This window comes from Bos taurus, chromosome 10, assembly GCF_002263795.3.
Source record: "Bos taurus isolate L1 Dominette 01449 registration number 42190680 breed Hereford chromosome 10, ARS-UCD2.0, whole genome shotgun sequence".
Taxonomy (NCBI): Eukaryota; Metazoa; Chordata; class Mammalia; order Artiodactyla; family Bovidae; genus Bos; species Bos taurus.
The window spans coordinates 74,220,331-74,244,445 of record NC_037337.1 but is presented as its reverse complement, the minus strand read 5'-3'; the positions used below and the strand labels follow the sequence as shown (position 1 = coordinate 74,244,445).

Below are 24,115 nucleotides of genomic sequence, written 5' to 3'. Positions count from 1 at the left end.
TGCCCACCAGCCTTCTCTCACTTACCTAACATTCTTAATTTAAACTCAGCACTTTAGCATTTGAGTCGATATATACTGATATGTATCTGTGTTCCACATAAAAGCCTACCTCACCCTAAAACCAAAATAAATTATATGGGTCATAAATGTAATGCTTATAGTTCTAGTATATCTGTCTGAAGTTGGTATGATTTTGGAGTTAATGTTTTTTGTATATGCTAAAATAAGCAATATCATTCAGGCCCATAAAATTTGCATGTTGATGCTGCAAAACTGTATCTTTTTTAAAGATGCAAAAATTTCACACGTATGCATAGAAGCCATCTGCTTAAACTTTATTGATAAGACCAGTAGCAGCAGTTTTACAAAATTGGAATGATTTTCAGTTTTGAACTAATGTGAGTTCAGTTGCAGCAGACATTTTGTACAAACTGGGGCTAATGCTTCTTCTATGTTTTTGTTTTAAACAAAAAGCAATTAGAATTTATCCTCATGCATTTAAATATCTAATACAGAAATAGTTTTTAGCCTGCATAAAATATGCTTCCAACATCACTGTGAGACTGAACATCTGCCTTAAGGATTATTTGTACATGAAAAACAGTATAATTCTTCCAATCACAAACTTATTCTTTATCACAGGTAAACTATTTTATATTTTCCAACATAGTTTCAAAGGGTATTTCTAATATAAAAGTATTAATCTTGAATTGAGTATCAACATTGAATATTTCACTAGCTTGCCCAGTTAAAACGTAAGATATAACAGTGTAAGAATAGTACATTAAAACATTGTTATGAACTTTTGAACATTACAAAAGGTAGAAAGGTAATCTAGTTAAGCTGAACAGTTAAAAAATTTCCAAACCTTTTCCTAAACACTATTCACTGATAGAATTTAGTAGTTTTAGAAATAGGGTAGGTCATTACATTCTATAGCTGTTTGTTCTGGTAACAGCTAGAAATACATTCATGCTTCTTAAATAGGAGACACCATAAGTCAATAAGTCACATTGTGAGAAATACAAGGACACCTATATGGAATGTTCTTAACATTTTCAGAAGTTTCTAAAATAAAAGTTCAACCTTTTAGGAGAAAAAAATAATTTGTTTTTCTCTTAAACCTCTGTACCACCCAGAGATTGATTCTCTGCTGGAAAATTGAGAAAATATGACAGCAGCTGGATCTGAAAAGGCCCATGAAGCAATGGGAAAGGTGGGGGACAGCTCCTACCTTACAACCAGCAAGTTGTAAGGCCCTGCACAACAATTTACCCAGGTATACCTGCTAGTGACTTAGAAATCTAAAGGAGGACCGGCTTTTATATTACACCATATCATAATAAACTTTCCCACAAGTGAAACCCATGAAACTAATAACCAGAATTCACAACCACCAAAAACTCAGGACAGTCTGGTACATATAAATAACTCATTGAAGTAAACACAGGAAAGAAAAGGTACAGATTTACAATATTAATACATTTCCAGCATCCAGCTGTGAACAGAACAGAAATACAAGACACACTCCCTACTAAGAATAGTGTGTTCCATGTAGGGTAGCACAATCTCCCCAAAATAGTTACATATGTTAAAAATGAATGAATCATTCACATTTTTTCATGCAAGTTCCTCAAGAACACCCATCAAAAGTTGAGATATAAAGGAAAACCAATAAAATATTTTAAAACAACAGAGTTGCACACAGTATGCATATGGTAAAACATAAATGTGTGAATGTGAACAACTGTTTCAGATGCCATATGAAGACCAAAAAAAAATTGAGTCAAATTTATCTTGTACTGTGAATACAAAATATTGCTATGAAATCTTGGATGTACCTTGAAAATATTTCTTTTAATCTTTACTTCCTTCTGAGAGATAATAAATGCTATTTAGGAAGAAAATGATTTTGTGGATGAGGACAGTCATTTGAGAGGAGAGAGATGGAGAAGACTGCTTCAAAAGAAAAAATAATATAGACTGAGGGACCTTTTTTGATGGGGGAAGAATCTTTCCAAATACTGTATTCAAATCCCATTTTGTGGAAAAAAAATGTTATTTAATACTTTCCTTGTTCTTGACCTAAATCAAACCCCTTATGATTATACAGTGGAAGTACCAAATAGATTCTGATAGAATGGCTGAAGAACTATGGACAGAGGTTTGTGACATTGTACAGCAGGCAGTGATAAAACATCTCCAAGAAAAAGAAATTCAAAAAGGCAAAATGGTTGTCGGAAGAGGCCTTACGAATAGCTGAGAAAATGAGAGAAGCTAAAGGCAAAGGAGAAAAGGCAAGATATACCCATCTGAATGCAGAGTTCCAAAGAATATCAAGGAGAGATAAGAAAGCCTTCCTCAGTGATCAATGCAAAGAAATAGAGGAAAATAATAGAATGGGAAAGACTAGAAATCTCTTCAAGAAAATTAGAGATACCAAGGGAACATTTCATGCAAAGATGGGCACAATAAAGGACAGAAATGGTATGGACCTAATAGAAGCAGAAGATATTAAGAAGAGGTGGCAAGAATAAACAGAACTATACAAAAAAACCCTTAATGACCCAGATAACCACGATGATGTGGTCACTCACCTAGAGCCAGATATCCTGGAGTCTAAGTTAAGTGGGCCTTAGGAAGAATCACCAAGAAGACAGCGTATTAAAAAGTAGAGACATTACTTTGCCAACAAAGGTCTGTCTAGTCAAAGTTATAGTTTTCCCAGTAGTCATGTATGGATGTGAGAGTTGGACCATAAAGAAAGCTGAGCACCAAAGAACTGATGTTTTGAACTGTGGCATCAGAGAAGACTCATAAGAGTCTCTTGGACTGCAAGGAGATCCAACTAGTCCATCCTAAAGGAAATTAATCTTGAATATTCATTGGAAGGACTGATGCTGAAACTCCAATACTTTGGCCACCTGATGCAAAGAACTGATCCATTGGAAAAGACCCTGATGCTGGGAAAGATTGAAGGCAGGAGGAGAAGGGACAATAGAGAATGAGATAGTTGGATGGCATCACCGACTCAATGGACATGAGTTTGAGCAAGCTTCAGGAGTAGGTGATGGACAGGGAAGCCTGGCCTGCTGCAGTCCATGGGGTCACAAGTTAGGACATGACTGAATGACTGAACTGAACTTGTTCTTGAGGTTAAAATGTTCTTAAAATAAACAAAAAGGTCTGTGTTCAATTCAAAGCTTGGCAAGCCTACTGAGAAGATATGTTTGTGATTTGTTCTGTGGTCAGGTGTCTGAGCAAAAGAATTAAAACCTAATACCTTATTTTTAACTTCTCAGAGGCAAAATGGCTAAATACCATTCCAACTTTAACTTTTAGTAAAATTACTAACATTCTATGAATATAGCTCAATGATCTAAAAGCATACTTCAATGTAAGTAAGAATTGATTTACCTTAAAAAATAATGAAACATCTCACAGTCTTCACAAACTCTTAATTCTGCAAAGTATTTTTTCATCTGTTACTTTGTCAGACCTATGGCCCTGCACATAGTAGGGACTCAGAGTGTTTGTCATATTAATGAAGGAATGAATGAAATGTATTCTTACAACAACCTGGCAAAAATAAGTAAAATGAGGATTATCCTTCCCATCTGACAGCTGCAAAACCGAAGGCTTACAGAAATTGTGACCTGATAGTCATTTTACAGCTCATTAAAGGAAGACTTGATACCAGAACAGAGGCCTCATTAATTTTAACCTAATCCAATATTCTTTCTACAACCATACCATCTCTGCAATAATGCCTAGTTCCACAGGTTGCTGCAGCTACAAAAGGGCAGTTACTACACGTATAAATGACATCAAAATATTCCCCAGATCTTGATCATCAGTCAGGCTTCTCCCTTCACCCAGTGTGATTATCAGTCTTATCACTCCACCAGCCCTACTTGCTTGGTCAGCCTATGCGTTATCAGAGCAGGCCCTTCCATTCAGCATTCAGAGCTCCTGTATGGTCTGGATGCTTACATACCACTTTCGGCTAATTTGTACAATTGACTATGGCAGGGCATGATCACAAAGCTTCCTTTCTCTTGGCAGCAGTAGAGATGTAAAGACATATAAACTAGTAACAGAAGGTAGTTTTCTGTCGTGAATCAGTAATAATGTAATTAGCACTTTTATCAATGTATATTTAAATCATTGTTCAACAACAAAAATACCACAGTGTCTCTGAATTTAGGGATTACATTCTCAGAGCCTTTGGAATTTTCTCTGATTAGCCTTTGGAACTCCTCTCTCCATTATACTCTAATGGAGTGAGAAAAGGCTTACATATGTTAACATGGATGATAAAACTATGTGCTTTTTTATGAATTGTCTCCTCAAATGTAAAATAAACTCAGTTTCACATAGGTGAAATTGATCCCAGATTGTAAGCTGCTATATTTTATTTGATGAATCATATGAATTAATTCATCTATTATTGGATTCAGATCAGACACATTAACAAAATGTAACATAGCAATTAGAACTGTAAATAAAATTAAATAGATAATAAACAAACTGGCACGTGCAGACAATGGTATATTATTACTCAGCACTAAAAACAAAATGAGCTATCAAAACATGAAAAGACATAGAGGAAACTTAGATCCATGTTACTAAATGAAAGAAGCCAATCTGAAAACACCACACACTGCATAATTCCAACCATATGACATTCTGGGAAAAGCAGAACTATGAAGACAGTAAAAAGATCACTGATTGCCAAGGATTATCAGGGAGGGGTGAATAAGCAAAACTCAAAAGATTTTTAGGTTTGAGAAACATCCAGGAATGAACCCTAACGTGAACTATGGACTTTGGGTGGTAAGGATATGTCGATGTCATTTCATCAGTAGTAAGAGATGCACCCATCCTGGTGTGGAGGGTTGACAGTGGAGGTGGGTGTGCAAGTGTGGGGAGAAGTGAGTGTATAGGAACTCTGCACTTTTGCTCAATTCTGCTGTGAATTTAAAACTGCTAAAAAAAATTAAGTCTATTAGTTTTTAAAAAAAGTAAACAGATCACAAAGACCATCATGTTTTTTACCCAAAATAGAGGTCAAATCTTATTTCAACAGATATTTTTATAGAAATTCCTGTCACAATAAAGTATGCAGATACTAACTTCTTACAAACTTATTAATAGAATCTTCAATAAAATAAAATTTAAAATTCTGGAAAAGACTCTGTTTCGTAATATTAATACTAAAGTTTAATTTACAGCTGCATTATTATGGTGGTATAATAAAAGATTGCATTATATTTGGGGGTAGTTGTAAATTGATAAACATTATCATGTCCACAAGGAAATGTGGCAAAATTAGTAAGCTTTGCTGGAAGGTACCAGCTATAAAGAACTTGACAAACTCTTGAGAGACATGTATTCCTAGAAAGTGAACATATTATGTAGAATAAATTACATGAAAATATTCTTTTAGTGCATATTTTCTTCACCGATCAGAGTTTTTATTGGCAGCTATCTGATATATTTTCCCAAACATATAAGTCTTAGTAAATAAGAGATATGAACTTTTCTATTGTGGACCATCAACTAAGCAACACTAAAAAACTGTCTTCAGTAAGAATTTCTAGGCCACCAAACATTCTGACTTAACTTACATGAATTGAGACATGTTTAGTATTTATCTGAGATAAATTTTTATGATAAGAATTATAAGCAATAAATCCACTGGAAAAATTTCTATTTTGTCTTCTGTTATAAAATTTTAGGCATTAAAAGTTAAATTCACACTGATTTTACATTATTTGAGACTAGAAAACAATTATTGGTTCCTCTGCCAACACCCCCAATGTTGATCTTTATCCATTTAATCGGATGCCCCACCTGTGTCTAATGTGTATAATATCTAAGACAAATTTTCATCAAAAGAAACAGAGGAACATAGGCATCTTTGCTTACACTGTCACCCCTTTATCTGGCAGCCAGTATCTCTAGTGTACTTTTTCAAAAAGTAAAAGGTAGCAATGCCTTTCAACTATTAAATCACTGGGCTTATAAAAACTGTGTCATATATGTTTGCACAGACCTAGCATTCCAGGGTCTAACTTACTGCCTTGCAAAGGGCATTCAATATTCCATTCTAAAAATAAAATATATTAAATAACCAACTTCTATCTCATTTTATAACTCACTTCATTAGTGGAATGGAAGCTGTATTTCCTTCTTCTGAGGCTAAAACATATCTATCTATTTCAAAGAGAAGCATAGACTAACAACCAATGTATTTATTCCTCAAGTAGAGGCAGAGTAATAATTTCCACTTTCCTTAAATCCTCTCCTTTTCAGTGGAAAAATGGAGGTGTGGGAGAAGAGACCATCACAGAAACACAGTAACTCAAAATTAAAGGATAATTGAAGATCTTAGCGTATACCTAGAGTTCTTATCAGAATCTAATAAAATAAATAAGTATTTATAAATGAAAATGATTGAGCTCAAACTGTTTTACTCACCTGCTATTTTTCAGCCCCTAGCCCAGTGTCTGGGATATAACATACCTACTATCTTTTGAATGAATAAATTATGTATAAACTAAAACAACAAAATAGAGCAAGTAGATACTTAAAGGGGAAAATGAAACAAAAGTACTCCAGAAGCATGGTGATTGGAAGACAGCCTTCTCACAATCTTTAAAGTGGAACTGGGAACTCTGTCACCTGAAGGCATGATGTAAAAACTCCCATGGAGACACCTGAAGGCAGCATTAGTGAGCTATGGAGAGCTGGAAGCATGGTTTTATTCTAGTGTCCTAGGCTTCCATGCCTGCCTCTGAGTTTGTTCTCTAAACCTCAAGCTGTTTTATCAGGTCCACAGTGGCTATAAATATAGCTGATTATTGTCTGTGTGTCTAGGATACTGCTTCATAACCCTAGGGAAACAAAAACAGTCAAAGCACCCCAGGAGAGGAAACTCACCTGGAGCCTGCAAGCATCCTCAAAGTAACCTAAACAAAGCCTGAGCAGGAACTCCCTGGAGAAAGCCTTCTATGATACAGAAAAAAATCAATGTGGAAAAATGTCCAAAGGGGAAGAGGGCAGACCTGGAGTGTTGTTATTGTTGATCCCGTTTGCAGGTTCTGTGTACAATATCAGGCTCAGGAGGAACTTCAGAAAGACTGTCTTTCTGGGTGCCCTGCTGTTCTCCTTTAGTCAGAACCCACCACTAATGCAGATGTTTCTATTTCAAAAGACTTCCAAAAGTGATGATTCTGTGATCTCTCCAATGTGACCAAGGCCTGCTCCAAGTCTGAGACTTCCCACATGTTTCTTCCAATAAATTGAATAGATACATGTCACCTCTTTCCAATAACTCAAAGCAAGGAACTTGACTTCTGTGGTACATAATGAGACTAACTGAACAACTCCATGCTGCTAAGCACTGTTATTTATATTGTGACTAATTGCGTCAAAGTGTAGTCACGGCACTCATAAAAGATTTTAAGTCTTGTGTTATCCCAAAGAGCATGGTGCCATAGACAAGGAAATCCAAAGAATACATTATGAATTAGCACAAAACCCCCTTCATGCCATTCTCCTTACAGCTCAGTTAAACTCTCTTGACTTAAAGCTCTGACTCTGTCCACATGTCAAGAAGAGAGGGGATGACTGGTCCTCTTGGTAAGCACTCTTTACATCCTGGATAACTATTCCTAGAAATCACGCCTCAGCCTTCTCAATACTCAGCCAACCCCTTTACCTTCCCTACATGCTGAATTACTCCCAACTAAAACCCTTAAGCTAAGGAATTCTCCAATCTCTTCATGTTTCTCCTTAACTGAGAATAGTAGGACGTGAGTCAACACTTTAGCAACTTCGGAAATGTGGTCTCACACGTCCTCATCTCAGAAGCCTGTTCAGTTTAAATCCACTAGTATGCACGACTGGTTCATGGCACCTGGTTGCGCTCAATATGCGGACTGAATGTCCACAAAGGCTCTTCTAAGTTCTTTGGAAACTCTTTACTGGAGGACAACAGAACACATTTTCTGTTATATCAACAAGGCACTCTTGAAAACCACTTAAAAAGGACTTAATTTCAACCCTGATAAAATTCCTTTCTTTATGGTCTCTGAAGGGAAACAGAGATAAATCATTGGTCCTGACTATTACCTTCCAGTCAAACAGCTAAATGTAAACAGCTGCATCATTAGATCACCAAAAAAAAAAAAAAAAGTACCTATAAGGATATAAAAAAAGCTGAGTGCCGAATAATTGATGCTTTTGAACTGTGGTGTTAGAAAAGACCCTTGAGAGTCCCTTGGACTGAAAGGAGATCCAATCAGTCCATCCTAAAGGAGATCAGTCCTGGGTGTTCTTTGGAAGGACTGATGTTGAAGCTGAAACTCCAATACTTTGGCCACATGATGCAAAGAGCTGACTCATTTGAAAAGACCCTGATGCTGGGAAAGATTGAGGGCTGGAGGAGAGGGGACAACAGAGGATGAGATGGTTAGATGGCATCACCGACTCAACAGACATAAGTTTAGGTAAACTCTGGGAGTTGGTGATGGACAGGGAGGCCTAGCATGCTGCAGTTCATGGGGTCACAAAGAGTCGGACATGACTGAGCAACTGAACTGAACTGAACTGAACTGAAGGATATAATATGGATATAAGAGCTCCCAAAAAGAATGTTTTCCATTTTGAAAAGGGTGTCAGTAGTGTTAGTTGCTCAGTCACGTCCAACTCTTTGTGACCCCATGGACTATAGCCGCCAGGCTCTTCTGTCCATGGAATTCTCCAGACAAGAATACTGGAGTGAGTTGCCATTCCCTTCTCCAGGGGATCTTCCCCACCCAGGGAATGAACCCAGGTATCCTACATTGCAGGCAGATACTTTACCATCTGAGCCACCAGAGAAGCCAAAGCGTGTCAGTATGTGTGTTAGTTGCTCAGTCATGTCTGACTCTTTGCAATCCCGTGGACTGTAGCCTGCCAGGCTCCTCTATAGTGCCACACTATTTATTTTACTTTTCAGATCAAAGCTGAAATAGGTACTCAAGTTGCCACCTTTACCAACTCCTTTGATAGGAACAAGGTGCTCTGTCCACATATGAGCAGTGGATAAGAGCTGGGTGTGAGGAGAGGTCTTGAGTGTGATTTATCAAGATGTACATACAAGCACCAGAGTGGATAAACTGGCCATCATACAATTATAAATTGGATTTGGTCATTATACATCATTTAGGGATTTATTAAGACTTAATTTCTTCCACACACTAGGCTTATCATGGTTGAGGTTGTCCCAAATGCAGACTAGCTTCGTGCAGTGTTACTAGTATAGCGGTGAACATAGCTGCCTTCCAGACTAGCTTCACCTCCCTACCCTTTTTAAAGTATCTGCAAATTGTTCTCACTACTTTTCTAGCATTACTATTACTTTCACTAGAAAGAGAAACAAATCTTAAATGCATTTTTAAACATGATCATGAGAAGGGAACATTGAATGGTTGGTATATGCCCATCTCTATATTGTTATTTCATTATCAAAAAAAAAAGACCTTTCGAGGTAGGTATTATTTCCATCTTCCAGTTGAATAAGCAGGGTCACAGTCTGGCTAAGCAATTACCTTAGGGCCACACAGTAGGCAGAGTTTATTTAAAACCAGACTAGGGCCACAGCCTGTGCCAACTTCTCTGAATTGTTTAGACTAATTTCATTCACCCCATCTTTCTTTTCTAGAATTCCACAAGTTGTGAAAAATGACAGTTAATCTAAAATGGCTTTTCATTTATATTAGTTTATTTTTCTTGCATATATGCAATAGATGCTGATGGTATCTAGCATATTTATCCTTTAATTCTTCCATACTCATGCTATATAATTTGTTTCTTTTATAACTTTTTCTAGCTTTTCTTTTTGGAATGAACAATTTCTAATACAATAAAAATACTTTGGCCATTTCAGGATTATCTATCATTTGTTTTCCCTGTGGATCAAACAGAATGGAATGGTCTTTAGCCACAGTTTATGCAAAGGTTAGAGGAGAGGTCACATGTAATTTCTACTCCGTTTCTTCATCATTAAAGGACATGATGCTTGCTTTTGGTTTTATGTCATCTACAAATAATCCTTTCACATTCACTTTTCTGATCTTCATGTCTGAATACTAGCCCTCTGCTGCAAATGGATAACCAGGCTTTTGAGAAACCCTTAGTTCCACGGTCCTTGCTAAACCATCAATTTAATCAATGCAATGGCTATCAGAGAAGCATTTTCACTTAACCTGACGGGAGTTCCAACTTAAATAACGCATTACTTGAAAGGAAAGAGTTTTGGTTGTCAGATAAGACCATGTGGTACAACCAGGATGCAAAACATAGAGACTGAGAGGTGTTAACAATCTGTCAAATATTGTGAGTGCTACATGTCACAAAGGCAGAGGCTGTGTTTCAGGCTGTAGCACCCTGGAGAATACCAACGTTTGAGGTCAATCTGTTACTGTCATGAAAGTTGATGCAGAGTGAACAGTGCCTATAGTGAGCAACAACATAGCACCATGCTTTCTTTTTCTCTTCTCATCTCCCATCATGGCGAGGATTCTTTCTCCAACTTTGTACAGGTGGAATATCAAGTCTATTACATCCAAAGATGGTACAAGCTCTTTTTCTATTAAGAGAGATAAGACTTCCCCCTTCACAGTTATGCAACAGCAGCAAAAAGAGGGTCCAAAACAACTGTGTATCACACTGGGAGCCAGTGAAGGAGAGAAGTGAGAGCAGGTGCTCGGCTGCTTGGTGAATGGCCCATTTAAAAATTCAACAATAGTCAAAGGGGTGCAGGGAACACAAGAGCACCTCCGTGACTGGGGAAACGGGCACTTCCCAATTCAGTGTTAACTCATGCCCTGAAAGAGGGCATGCTGTAAATCACATTTCCATAAACCTCCTGCATCATTTACCTTCCAAAATAATATTTTATAAGCATTCTCATAGAAAGAACTACTCAAACAACAAATTCTAGTACTTCTTCAGCTTCATATGTCACTATGAGATATTGATTATTAGCTAGATAAAATAGGCAAAGCAGCTTTAACATGGCAGAACCAACAAATTATCTTTCATAACTCTTTTGAAAAGCAAATGTAGATATAAAAGCTCGAGTGAAAAACACGTTAAGTGCATTGTGTCTAGACTCTGCCAAGAAAACAAGGAAATTTAAGTGCACAAAATGAAGATTTTACTAAACCAGAATTTAAATCAATGTAAAAAAATTCAGCCTCATATTTTAATGTGTCTTGTCATTAGCATTTTATATTTATACAAGCTTTAGGGTGAATGTGGCTGGATATTCAAGATGTACATGCATCCTACATGGTGAATAGCACCAACATAGTAAAATTATATAAGTGAAAAATGCTTTTCAGGCAGCCCTCCCTTCAAATTTCGGTAAACTCTACCATAAGCAGACTATGAGAGAAAAGATCAAGCACGCAAGGATATTTTCACTGTATCAGAAGAAAACCTTAGAAATGGTGGGTCAAGGCAGCAGAAAATGAAGTATAGGTGATTATTGGGTACCGTAAGACTAAGGATGCGGCAAACATAGAGCAGGAAAATATGAGGAGGAAAAATCCAGGCCCGTCTGTACAATACATGCAGATTTTTTTCAAATGTAAATTTTAAAGTGAATGCTGCTTTTATGTCACTGGATAAAGGAAAGCATAACAAGGCTGCTCTGCTTCCCCTTAAGCACAAGCGCATAAAGAGAGTAAGGGATGTGAAAAGCCAATTCTTTGTGCCACTACTTAATCAATTGCACTCAGTTCTACTCAATGACACAGCCACACTGCAAAGACCACTCAGCAGTTAATGGATATGATGTTGGAAAAGCACTTTGAGGTCTTCCAAAGCAAGGTAGGGCGAAAACCCAGTGGAACATGGTTTTACTACTTATTCACAGTAACTGAGCAGCATTATGTACAGAACTCCCGTGACCTGAAAAGAAAGGAAGATATTCATTTATTCTTCTAATTCTGATTATTCCATAGGAAATCACTTCTTTCATAAGCTTGAAATTGGAGTCGAGTTATCCTGTGTCCTAGTCTGGGCTTGTCAGGATAACCATTACAGGCTGTAAGGAATAAATATGTGCTTCAAGTGCTACAGCCTACGTTTACAATCTGTCAAATGCAGAGCTGAGGAGGAGTTATGTGTTTTTAACTGTATACATCCATCACTAGCTATCATCCTTCCCACAGACAGTGAAAAGTCAACAATGAAACATAAAAGCTAAAAATAAGTGACAGCAATTGCTCAGAAGAGCTGCACATGGGGCTCAGTGTTACACATACACACACTCCTTCCTTTTTCATGACTGCCAATTTAAAGGAATTGAAATTAAGGGCTCAGACCTAAGAAAATAAACATGCAGTGCACAATAATGTAAAAGTCAGTCAGAAGTAAAATTTCATGCTCATAAACACATGATCAGTGTTCTAAATGGTATGTGACCAGAATGCAAGTAGTGGCTAATACATGTTGCTGCAAATACCATGAAAAATGAAAATTATAGGCACTTCAAATGCTCAAAGAAGAATCAGTGTCATTCCTCACAAACTGAAAATATTCTTCATTCATGTTATAACATATTCGTTTCTAAGTATCAATCAAATCAACATTTATTAAAGACCTATTGTATGCAATGCACTATGCTTTGATGGTCAAAAATATTGCATTAAAAATATGGTTTACATGCAAGTACACAATCCAAATATATGTATGAGTGAGTATATTGTATTGAATATAGAAAAAGTGTCATCTAGGAGACCACTAGATTCAGAAAAACCAATACACCCATGACTTAAATAGGTTTTTTTGGTTTTCTTCTCAATCTATAAGAATTTGTCAGGTAAGAAAAACAGCATAAAAACCTTGAAAGTTTTAACTTTGAAATCTTACATGCTCAAAGGAGACAAGTTGTCTTGTAACAGCAGTTTTCTAATTCTTTTTCAGATTCAAAATGGTTCACCTAACCAAATCTCATAGGAAACCACAATATATAAGATAAAAAGAGCTATTTAATTCATACAAATTTGCTTTATAAGTGCAAGTTTATAACATTTATTTGTTAGTCAAATAAATGAAGGTTTTTTTTTTAATAAAGAGAAAAATGTGAAATGGGGAATTATGGATGAGAGCTACATTCTTTTATGAGACTTGGGGTCAGATTTACTTCTGTATTTTGGAGTGTTTTGCACCATATTAAGGAAATTCTGATTCCTACACAAAAGTGGTTTACAAATTGTAACTTTTAACAGCACTCTTACTGTTAAATCTCAGGGAACAGAGGCAGCCAGAGAAGCTTCATTCCAGAGCCTGACCCAAAACTCAATAACCTACTAACACAAATTAATTTATCATCATTCATCTTAACCATGATGATATTTCCCATAAAGTATACTCGACAGTACACATCTGGGCTTTTTTAAAATTATAGTATTTAAATCTAAATCAAACCTTTAAGAAACTCAAAGATCCTCCCACCCTCACAAGGTCTTAGGGGTTAGTAAAATTCAATCCCTTCTTACAGCCTGTCTGTAAAAAGCCTGCCAGCAAGCACTGAGTTGGTATCAGTAATCGAAACACGTATCACCAGGATGGGTACAGCCCACAAACACCTCTTGACAAACCTAGGATTCGAGCAGTGTGTGCCACCTGCAGACCTGCTGCCCTTTGGTCTCCTTCATTTCCTCCCAGTGGTCTCGCTCCTCCTCTCCACTGTTGTTTTGACCCAAAGCAATCCAACCAATCATCTCTTTACGCTTCATGGTACGCCTGTTATACACGGAAATCATCAGTGTGACATCAGACAGCTGAAAGAGGGCCACCTGGAAAACAAAGGTCTCCTTATAGACGGGATTGGGCTGCCCACGGCGGATTGACGTCTTGCAGCGAGACATCTCTTGACCCACAGAATTGAAGAGAAAGAGCTTTCCGTATGTATCTAGGAAAAAAACAGTGGAAATGAGAAGACATCAGTGCCTTCTGTTTTGCTAGTTTAATTGCAATATCTACACGGCAGTACATTTTTCCTTTTTAACATACTGAGCAGCATCTTTAGGCCTGGAACTTGCTGTTGGACTAACACATGGGCTTCTCTGGTGACTCAGTCAGTAAAGAATATACCTGCAATGCAGGAGACCTGGGTTCGATCCCGGAGTTGGGAAGATCCCCTGGAGAAGGGAATGGCAACCCACTCAAGTATTCTTGCCTGGAGAATTCCATGGACAGAGGAACCTGGTGGGCTACAGTCTCTGGGGTCGCAAAGAGACATGACTGAGAGACTATCACACAACACACACCTTACATGAACTCTTCAGGAAAGGGATGATTACCTTTAATGCTTAATGTTGCATGTGGCCCACCATGGGGTACCATGCTGATGCTCATCGGAAGGAACACATGTGCAGGGGTGTGTACGTGCGAAGGCATGTGTGCAGTGGTATTTGTGGACATGCACATTCTTCATCCATATTTTATTTATGTAACAATATATATACATTTTGCTCTACGTGTTTTTCTTTTCATTGTCCAAGTACTATTTATGCCTAAAAACTCTCTTCTCATTCTCTACATATTCTTTGGACCATCTCATATACCTACCTGATCTGTATCTGTGGCCTAGACTTCCCTTCCAAGCTCAAAATCCAATGGAATACCACATTGTTTCTTGTAAAATCCCATCTCACAAATACCATGTCTCCCTTTTAAAAACTAGCTGCTTTAGTGTCCCCCAACTCTGTGAATGTAGCATCATCTGCTCAAGTCCCAAACCAGAACTCAGGACTGCATTTTTTTTTTTAAGTTTTAATTTAATTTAATTTTTTTCTTTTTTTAAATTTTATTTTCTTTTTTAACTTTATGCATTTTTGACAAGACTGGCTTCCTTACCCCTAGTCCAGCTGATCAATCACTAAGTTCTGTTGATTCTGCCTCCACAATAGCTCCCAAATCCACCCACTCTCTTCCCTCCCAATGCTGCTGAACTCCTGATGTATACTGTCAGCTCAGGTCACCAACCTCTCCCACTTGCATTACTGCATGTTTCTTTGCTGATGTCCAGTCACTGGATTGACAAATCCCATAGTCAAAGGTCTGTATAGTCAAAGCTATGGATTTTCAAGTAGTCATGTATGAATGTGAGAGTTGGACCATAAAGTCCTGAATATTCATTGGAAGGACTGATGCTGAAGCTGAAGCTCCAGTACTTTGGCCACCTGATGCAAAGAGCTGACTCATTAGAAAAGACCCTGATGCTGGGAAAGACTGAAGGCAGAAGGAAAAGGGGACAACAGAGGACAAGATGGTTGGATTTGGCATCACAGACTCAGTGGATATGAGTTTGAGTAAGCTCCAGAAGATGGCAAAGGACAGGGAAGGCTGGCGTGCTGCAGTCCATGGGGTCGCAGAGTTGGACACAACTGAGCAACTGGACAACAATAATAGTCAGAGGGGTCTTTATAAAGTACAGATCTGGTTGTATCACTCTCACTAATAAACAAAGACTAAACCTTCAATACATCCCTCTAGTCTCAGGATAAAAAACTAAATTTCTCAGCATAGACTACACACCCTGACCCTTTTATCTTCCAGTTTCATTGTGCATCTCAATTGCCTTTATACGCTACATCCCCACTCCACTGAACTACCTTCATCCCCCCAACCCATCCTGCTTCTCTTTCTCTTTCACCTCTACGTAAGTTATACATGCCCTCACATCCCAAATGATACCCACCTTTCAGTTCAGTTCAGTCACTCAGTCATGTCCAACTGTTTGCGACCCCATGGACTGTAGCATGCCAGGCCTCCCTGTCCATCACCAACTCCAGGAGTTTACTCAAACTCATGTCCATTGAGTCAGTAATGCCATCCAACCACCTCATCCACTGTCGTTCATTAGTTTGATTTAGATGTCACTTTATCTGAGAATCTTGGATGACCACTTTCCCCCATGCTGACCATCTGCAGGCTCCATCAAAATATAATTTTACCTCTCTCAGCACTCATTACCCAGTATTTCCATTGCCTGTTTACTTGCTGTAAAACTGTCAGTTCTCAGATGGGAGAAAGGGAGATTTCCCTGTTAACCATTGTACCCCATGCCTGGTATAATGCCTAACATGTGATAGACACTCAATAAATATTAAATATTTTATAATGAATGTTTGTGACCATCCAGGAGGCTCAACTTTCTGTTTTCTTTTGGACTTAAGTTTTCAAATTTGCAAAATGGAGCTAAATCCCTCATTTTATAACCCCTGCACTAGAATGCCATCAGATGGTAACTAGCATCATAGGTTTAGTCATTTATAGAAAGTAAGTACTAACATAATCTACTACTTTTGCTAAAATTCCTGAATGGATAATTATAAAAAATTATATCTTAAGACAATTCTATTTTTACTAAAATCACGTAATGTATCAATATCTTGACTTTCTCTTAACTACAGCTTTTGCCACTAATTTATATGTGTTTTATCCTTTAAAAAAAAATCAACATTTTGGTGTTTCCCAAATTTTATCATTTTGTACATTGTGTTCAATGTGGGCTAAATGCCGATTAGTGTTTACTGCTCACTTCCCCACCTAACAACCAGTCAAACTTTTTAAAGTGTAAACCCAGATCCCTGTAATTTATCGTTCTCTACAAAGGCATTGTAAGATAGGAAACAAATCACAACCTGCAGTTTTCTTTCTATGTTGATCTTTTTCTATTCCGGTTTGATGTGTTATTTTATGCACTTATCTGCTGAGAAACACAAGGTGTGAAATTGCACTTCAGGTGTGAAAACACTTTTCTGTCTCAGAAAAAGGGCTCTCCACTCTTCAAACTGCTCTATGGAAAAAGCTGTCAGCAAACTGACAATAAGGGAGTGAACTTGTGTTTCTGCAGCTGTACAGCTACACAGTTCCTGGAGGAAAAGTTCAATCCAGTCACCAAACTGATCTGGCAATTCTTCTGCCAGTTATGGCAGTGGGAATTGAATTAATCTTGCAAACAAAGACTTGCTCATTTCACAAAGAGAGCAATTTCCAGCTTTCTCCTGGTCAGAAGATTATTTTCTAATTATGAGAAAGGCTATTTAAAATAAGCCAGAAAGAAAAATACCAATACAGTATACTAACGCATATATATGGAATTTAGAAAGATGGTAACGATAACCCTGTATGTGAGACAGCAAAAGAGACACAGATGTACAGAACAGTCTTTTGGACCCTGTGGGAGAGGGAGAGGGTGGGATGATTTGGGAGAATGGCATTGAAACATGTATAATATCATATATGAAACAAATTGCCAGTCCAGGTTCGATGCATGAGACAGGATGCTTGGGGCTGGTGCACTGGGATGACCCAGAGGGATGGGATGGGGAGGGAGGTGGGAGGGGGGTTCAGGATGGGGAACACGTGTATACCTGTGGCGGATTCATGTTGATGTATGGCAAAACCAATACAATATTGTAAAGTAATTAACCTCCGATTAAAATAAATAAATTTATATTTTTAAAAAAGGCTATTTACAACCAAACCACCATCACTGAAGCTGAATTGTACATGTATGACAAGAGGGGGGAATAATAAAAGTATAAACAATCCAGTCTGAGGACATCTGACCAGAAGAAGAGAAATGCCATGCCAACTGTTCCAGCTCAAAATTATTGACAATAATTGTATGCTTACATTTAGCTATCCAGGGCTATGACCAGAACATTCTGCTTGTGAGGAATAGTGAGGAGTAAGGTTGGAGTCTTTGGGGGTTCAGTGAGCATCAGTCAGAATGGAAGAGAAAAGGTCAAGTAAATACGCAATTTTACTGAGCTGTTTTAATTCTTTGGGATTGATAGTGTAATACTTGCTGTAGAGCACCACCAAGCAGTATTTTATCTTCTGTTGATGATTCAGATGCCTCTCAGCGTCTCTAGCAACATAAAGCCATCATCAACAGGCTGAATGGGTCACAATCCCCTGGTAGTTCTGGATGCTGTCCTTCTGACTCAGCCCATCAACTGTGTTATGGGTCACTCACTTTCTCCACAAAGAAGACACCACATGAACCAAAAAAAATTATAACAGCAAAATATTTCCAATTTATCATGGCACAAACCTATGTCATTTGGGATTCAGGAGTCATCTTTTCAAAGAAACAATGCAATACCACAAAAGTAGTTACATAGGTCATACAGAACAGCTGCCCCACAGCAGCATGATGGTCTGCCATTTGTAACAGACTTAGCCTTGGGGTGGGGGCGGGGCACTATGATTCTCTGGGCAAAGGAAAGGAATTTGGTCATTTAACTTCTCCTTAGCTTCTAATGTATTCATAATTATTACACATCTTCAATATACATAAGAGAGAATAATATTAATACTACCCATACTTAAGTACCAATCATGGATGCATGCTTAGTCGCTTTTAGTCATGTCCAACTCTTTGCGACCCTGTGGACTATGGCCTGCCAGGCTCCTCGGTCCATGGGATTCTCCAGGCAAGAATACTGGAGTGGGTTGCCATGCCCTCCTCTGGGGGATCTTCCTGACCCAGGAATTGAATCTGCATCTCTTACTTCTCCTGCATTGGCAGGTGGGGTCTTTACCACTAGCACCACCTGGGAAGCCCCATTTGATATTTAGCATTTTTCGTATTTACTATTGACCTTTCTGGAGAAGGCAATGGCACCCCACTCTAGTACTCTTGCCTGGAAAATCCATGGATGGAGGAGCCTGTTAGGCTACAGTCCATGGGGTCGCTAAGAGTGGGACACGACTGAGCGACTTCACTTTCACTTTCCACTTTCATGCACTGGAGAAGGAAATGGCAACCCATTCCAGTGTTCTTGCCTGAAGAATCCCAGGGACAGGGGAGCCTGGTGGGCTGCTGTCTGTGGGGTCCCACAGAGTCGGACACAACTGAAGCGACTTAGCAGCAGCAGCAGCAGTGTTCTAGTATATTAATAAACCACAAGTAGCTTATTCATTATTTTAATTAATGGACATTTGTTTTTAATAACAAAGAATTGAAAAGATTTCAGTGAACACTTTGGTATTTTATATCATACCAACACTTAAGAATTTCTGTAATACATCCCTATGAGTGGATTATTGATTCTTTATAAATTCCAGAGACAAAATCTTGTTACTTTTATTGTTAATACCTTCTCCATGCCTGTGATTTATCCTTTTGCTTTGTGTATAGTAACTTTCGCAGTTTAAATGCTTTACATTCTGTGGAGTCGGTCAGATTTATCAATGTTTTCCTTTTCAGTCGGCACATTAAAAAATTATTTAAGAAATCCTATCCAAACTCAATGGTCTTCCACATTCCTTCTATGAGTCTTAAGAATTTATTTTTCAATCTGATCTTTAATCCACCTAAGATTGATTTTTATATGTGGCATGAGGTAGGGATCTAATTATTTTCCCAAATCAGAAGCATTATACATTAAATAGCCCATTATCTCCCAGTTGACTTGTAATATAATGTTGATCAGATACCAAGCATCTAGCTTTGGTGTCCTTCCCTTAACTTGATATTTATTATCGTCCTTTTAGAATATGTCTTGATATCTGTTAGGAAGAATCCTTATATCATCTTTTTAAAAATTTAGTTATTCCCATCTCTTTCTTTAACTGGCTCTTGCATATGAATTTGAGAATCAGTTAGTCAAGTCCTTTTAAAAAAAAAACCTGTGGGGATTTTGATTGGGATTGCACCAGATATATAAATTCGAGGAAAGCTATTATTTTCACAATATAGATTATTCTAACCAATAAACATGTTCATCTATCTATTTAGTTTTATTTTGTGTATTTCAAAAAGTGTTGCGATTTTTAAATAATTTTCTTACTCATCTTTTATTAATGCTATCTTTTGGTACCATAGCTACTGTTACTTTTGTATATATTAATGTGTTAAAACTCTACTTTCTATCTGTCCTTGATGTATTAGAAAACAAGTTTGTATTAAAATATGTTATTAGTTCAAATTTATAGGTTTTCTTGCATTTTTAATGCAGACAATCGTATTTTCTATAAAGAATGGCAGTTTTGTTTCCTCTTCTCTAGCTTTAAATTTTTATTTCTTTTTCTTATTCTACTAAACTGCCTTGAGTTTCCAGTTTAATGCTGAGTGTGAGTGATTCCAATGGGAATCCTTATTTCTTTCTTGATGGATTTCAATATTAAGAATGATAGCTAATGTCTATTTTCTTAAAATGCTCACCACCAGGATTAAGTATGTTCCCTTCCTTATTCCCTGGTGTCTCAGATGGTAAAGAATCTGCCTCCAATGCAAGAGACCTGGGTTTGATCCCTGGGTTGGGAAGATTCCCTGGAGGAGGGAATGGCTACCCACACCAGTATTCTTGCCTGGAGAATTACATGGACATACAGTCCATGGGGTTGCAAAGAGTTGGACATGACAGCGACTAACACTTCTCTACCACATGCTAGTTGTTGACATTTAATACCATTTCTGCCTTTCTAAGCTCTTTTCTTTACCAAACTTAAAATTACATTCCCCTGAATCTCTTGCCAGTAGGATCCCAGTTAGATTTCACTAGTGAAAGTGAACTGTATGAGAATGGAAAGCAAAAGGAAAGGGGAGCCACAATCCTTTCAGGCCACAAACCAGTTGCAGGCATGTGGACAGGAATTAGCAAGCAAATGGCAAAGCAGGGTGTTCACCCATGGCATTCAAAGATCCTTATGAGAACCAATCCTTTCACGTGCACAGCTCAGACTGTACCCGTACCTTTCCTGTGATGCCTGTACTTCTGGATTTCCTGGAGAAAGCCTTCCTGACCTTTACTGACCAGACTTCCCATGCTTGAAGCCTATAAGAAACAACTTCTGATTCAAAATATAGCTAGAGTATTTTGTATTTTCCTGACAAAAGTGTGACAAAGTAATCAGTAACCTGAACTGGAATGCAACTAAAATAAAAATACAAGACCACTGGCCTAGAAGTTGGGTGCCAGGGAATGGAGAAACTCCTATCAGAGGCTAGGATAGTGGAGATCCATCATTCACATTAAGTGATGGTAAACTGTCATCTGCTATCACTTGGAAGGAAGCAAATATGCTTAATATTTGTAGTTATAAGGGAAAAAATTGAAAAACAGAATGTTAGAAGTGGGTATTCACTACTACTGGCTTCATCTAGAGGCTGGGGAGAGGTGAAAAGTAACCTTGGGAAAGATGAAGGTGCAGGGAAAGAGAAAGAGAATCCTGAAATTCAGACATTTCTGTGATTGGAAAAGTCCCTTGCTTCCAGATCTCCAAACAGTAAGAGATCATTTTTTGGGGGGGATGGGGGTGGGGTGGGGCAGAGACTCTGAGATTTATTTTTTTTAATTTATTTATTTTAATTAGAGGCTAATTACTTTACAATATTGTATTGGGGAGGGAGGTGGGAGAGATAAATTTTTAAAGGCTTCAAGCAACAAAGGCTCAATAAACCTTCTTGAGTGAATAATGTGATAATGACGGGTTAAGTATCAAATTAAGGATGAAGGCTTCACACCAGATTTGAGGTAACTGAGCCATGTGACTGGCTTCTGAATATAGAATATTAGAAGTAATACATTACCTTCAATCACAGCTGAAGTCAGTCATTCCCCCTGTCTCTTCCCCTTTCATGACAACAAGGCTGGTCACATTTTGAATATATTATCACCTCATTAAATAGAAAGAATCTGTATCCCTTACTTACAGCTTACAGGAGCATTGCCTGCCTTACTTTGGATTGTGATGAAAGGGAGAAATAAACCTTTGCTGTATTAAGCCATGAACTCTGCAGCATTTGTTATTGCACCATAACTTTGCCTATACTGATACATCTTCTATTATTCATCTGCTATGAATTATTTTTGCCAATAAAGCATAGTGTATTTCATCAAGAGCTTCTTTTGTAACTATTGACATGATCAAGTTTTCCCATAAATCAGTTGGTATAGTGAGCTATTAAATACATTAGATTTCCCTAATGTTAAGTCATTCTTGCATTCCAGAACTAAGCCCAATTTATTGGTAATTAGTGTTTCTTTTTCTTAAACATTATGAGGCTAGGTGGACACCCAATATAAGATGTAGTAGAAGTGAGAGGATGTGAGGAGAGAGAGAGAGGGAGAGATTGGGAGGAAGAGAAATATTAACCTAATGCTATATCTATCATTTTCAAAGCAGTTTTAGTCCCTTGACATTTATTATTATCACCAAAATATTTTGATTTATTTTTATTGATTTTGTTTATGCCATCTATTCTGCATTTTCTAGGCTTTTAAATATCTCTGCTTTCTATGGGATTAACTGAATTTTCTTTATTCTAATTTAGTCTCTCCACTGAGTTAAAAGTTGGATTAAAATTTTAACATGCACCCTTGATTTAATGTCCAAAATGAATCAATACCTCTACCTTTTTTCTGTGGCTCAGCTGGCAAAGAATCCGCCTGCAATGCAGGAGACCTGGGTTCGATCCCTGGGCTGGGAAGCTCCCCTGGAGAAGGGAATGGCTACCCACTCCAGTATTCTGGCCTGGAGAATGCCATGGACTTTATAGTCCATGGGGTCACAAAGCGTCAGACATGACTGAGTGACTTTCGCTTTCACCCTCTTTCTAAGTAGCATAAGTGCCTTAGAATTCTTTGATTTCGGTCTCCCCTTCACATCTTTCATACTATTCCTGCTAGGAATTTCAGTTCCACATTATTGCTGTAGTCCCAATATCAGGCACGTTTCCCACTTTTGCTGTTTCTGCTTTACGCAGTCTGCACATGCTCACATTTACCTACGTGTTGATCTTTTTGTTCCTGCTGTTCATTCCCTTTCTTGCACTTCACTCCTTTCAGGTTCAATTTCTTTCTCCCTGAAATCACACCAGTTAGTAGTTCTTCCAGTGATAAACCCTTTCAAGCTTTGTAAAAGAAAGAAAGATCTTTATTCTTCTGTCACTTGAAAAGCATAATAAGTGGAGAGTGTTTTTCTCCCCAGCCTGTGACAATACTCTCCCCTTGTCTTCAGGCTTCTGTGGTTGCTGTTAACAAGGCTGTCTTCAGTCTGTCATTCTTCGGAAGAAAGCCGAGTGTTTTTTTTTAAATCAGTTTTATTGAGATATAACTCACATACTGTGATAACTGTATTTTCTCTCCTGTTGCCTTTCAGATTTTCTAACTTTGACATTGTTGTGAGAATTAAATGAGGTGATATAAGTAAAGGAATATCACATACGCAGCCAATAAGTTATGGCTGCACATAAATCTTCATATGCATTGGCCGTAATTTTGAACACATAATGGCTATTAATAAGTATTTACTATACCTAACTGAAAACTGGACCAAGATTTTAAAAGAAGGTGGTATATCCTATATTCATTTCCGTGCAGTCCTTTTTCCCCTGTGTTTCATCCATAGAGGTTACCCCCCACTTCCCATTTGTTCCTCACACTAAACACAAGCTTGCTTGATCTGCTTTTTTGTTTTTCCTTCCTCTAGTCTCTGCTATTGTGAATGCCTAACAAGGTTAATATGCTGCTGCTGTAAGTATTATCATTGGGGATGTAATTATCACATATGGCTAATCATGCACACACTGAGAGGCTGGGGAACGCGTTGTTTTTAACTAGAGGGGACATCTTAATGGTAATTTTTGACTGGGACCATTATATGTGTGTATATAAACACAACACAGTAATGCACTGGAGAAGGATGGAGAAACAGAACCTGCCAACAGAATAGCTAAGTTTTTAAAATACAGACTTGTATAGGTAGGAAAAGAAACAGGAAAAGAACAGAACAGAGTTGCTAGTTAGTTGTTAGTGAATTGTTTTCCCACAAAGCCAAATTCAAAAGATAATCAAATGCTTCTAATTCTCAATGGGGACTTCTTCAAAAGCTTCTGTACAAGGATTTCAAATGTCTAGCAGACACTGAAAGAGGGATTTTCACCTAGATCATCTGCCATGTGGAGACTATTCCTTGTCATCATGTTTGTAGACTAGCCTGTGCTATCTTAATAGCAAATATGACAACAATCATGATCTCTTGTACTAAGATTTTACCTTGAAAGTGCCTGGAATGGTTCTTGACACAT

The 24,115-nt window shown here is 37.8% G+C and overlaps 1 protein-coding gene across 1 annotated transcript in view; it reads right to left on the bottom strand.

The window, feature by feature from the left end:
* Window positions 1–310: 310 nt before the first annotated feature.
* The window catches only part of SYT16 (synaptotagmin 16), a 307,290-nt gene continuing 283,485 nt past the window's right edge, over window positions 311–24,115 (bottom strand). Inside the window, exon 8 of the mRNA XM_059890700.1 lies at window positions 311–13,975. Within this exon, the coding sequence (XP_059746683.1) occupies window positions 13,662–13,975 (314 nt within the window). The 3' untranslated portion in view covers window positions 311–13,661. The remainder of the gene's footprint in view (window positions 13,976–24,115) is intronic.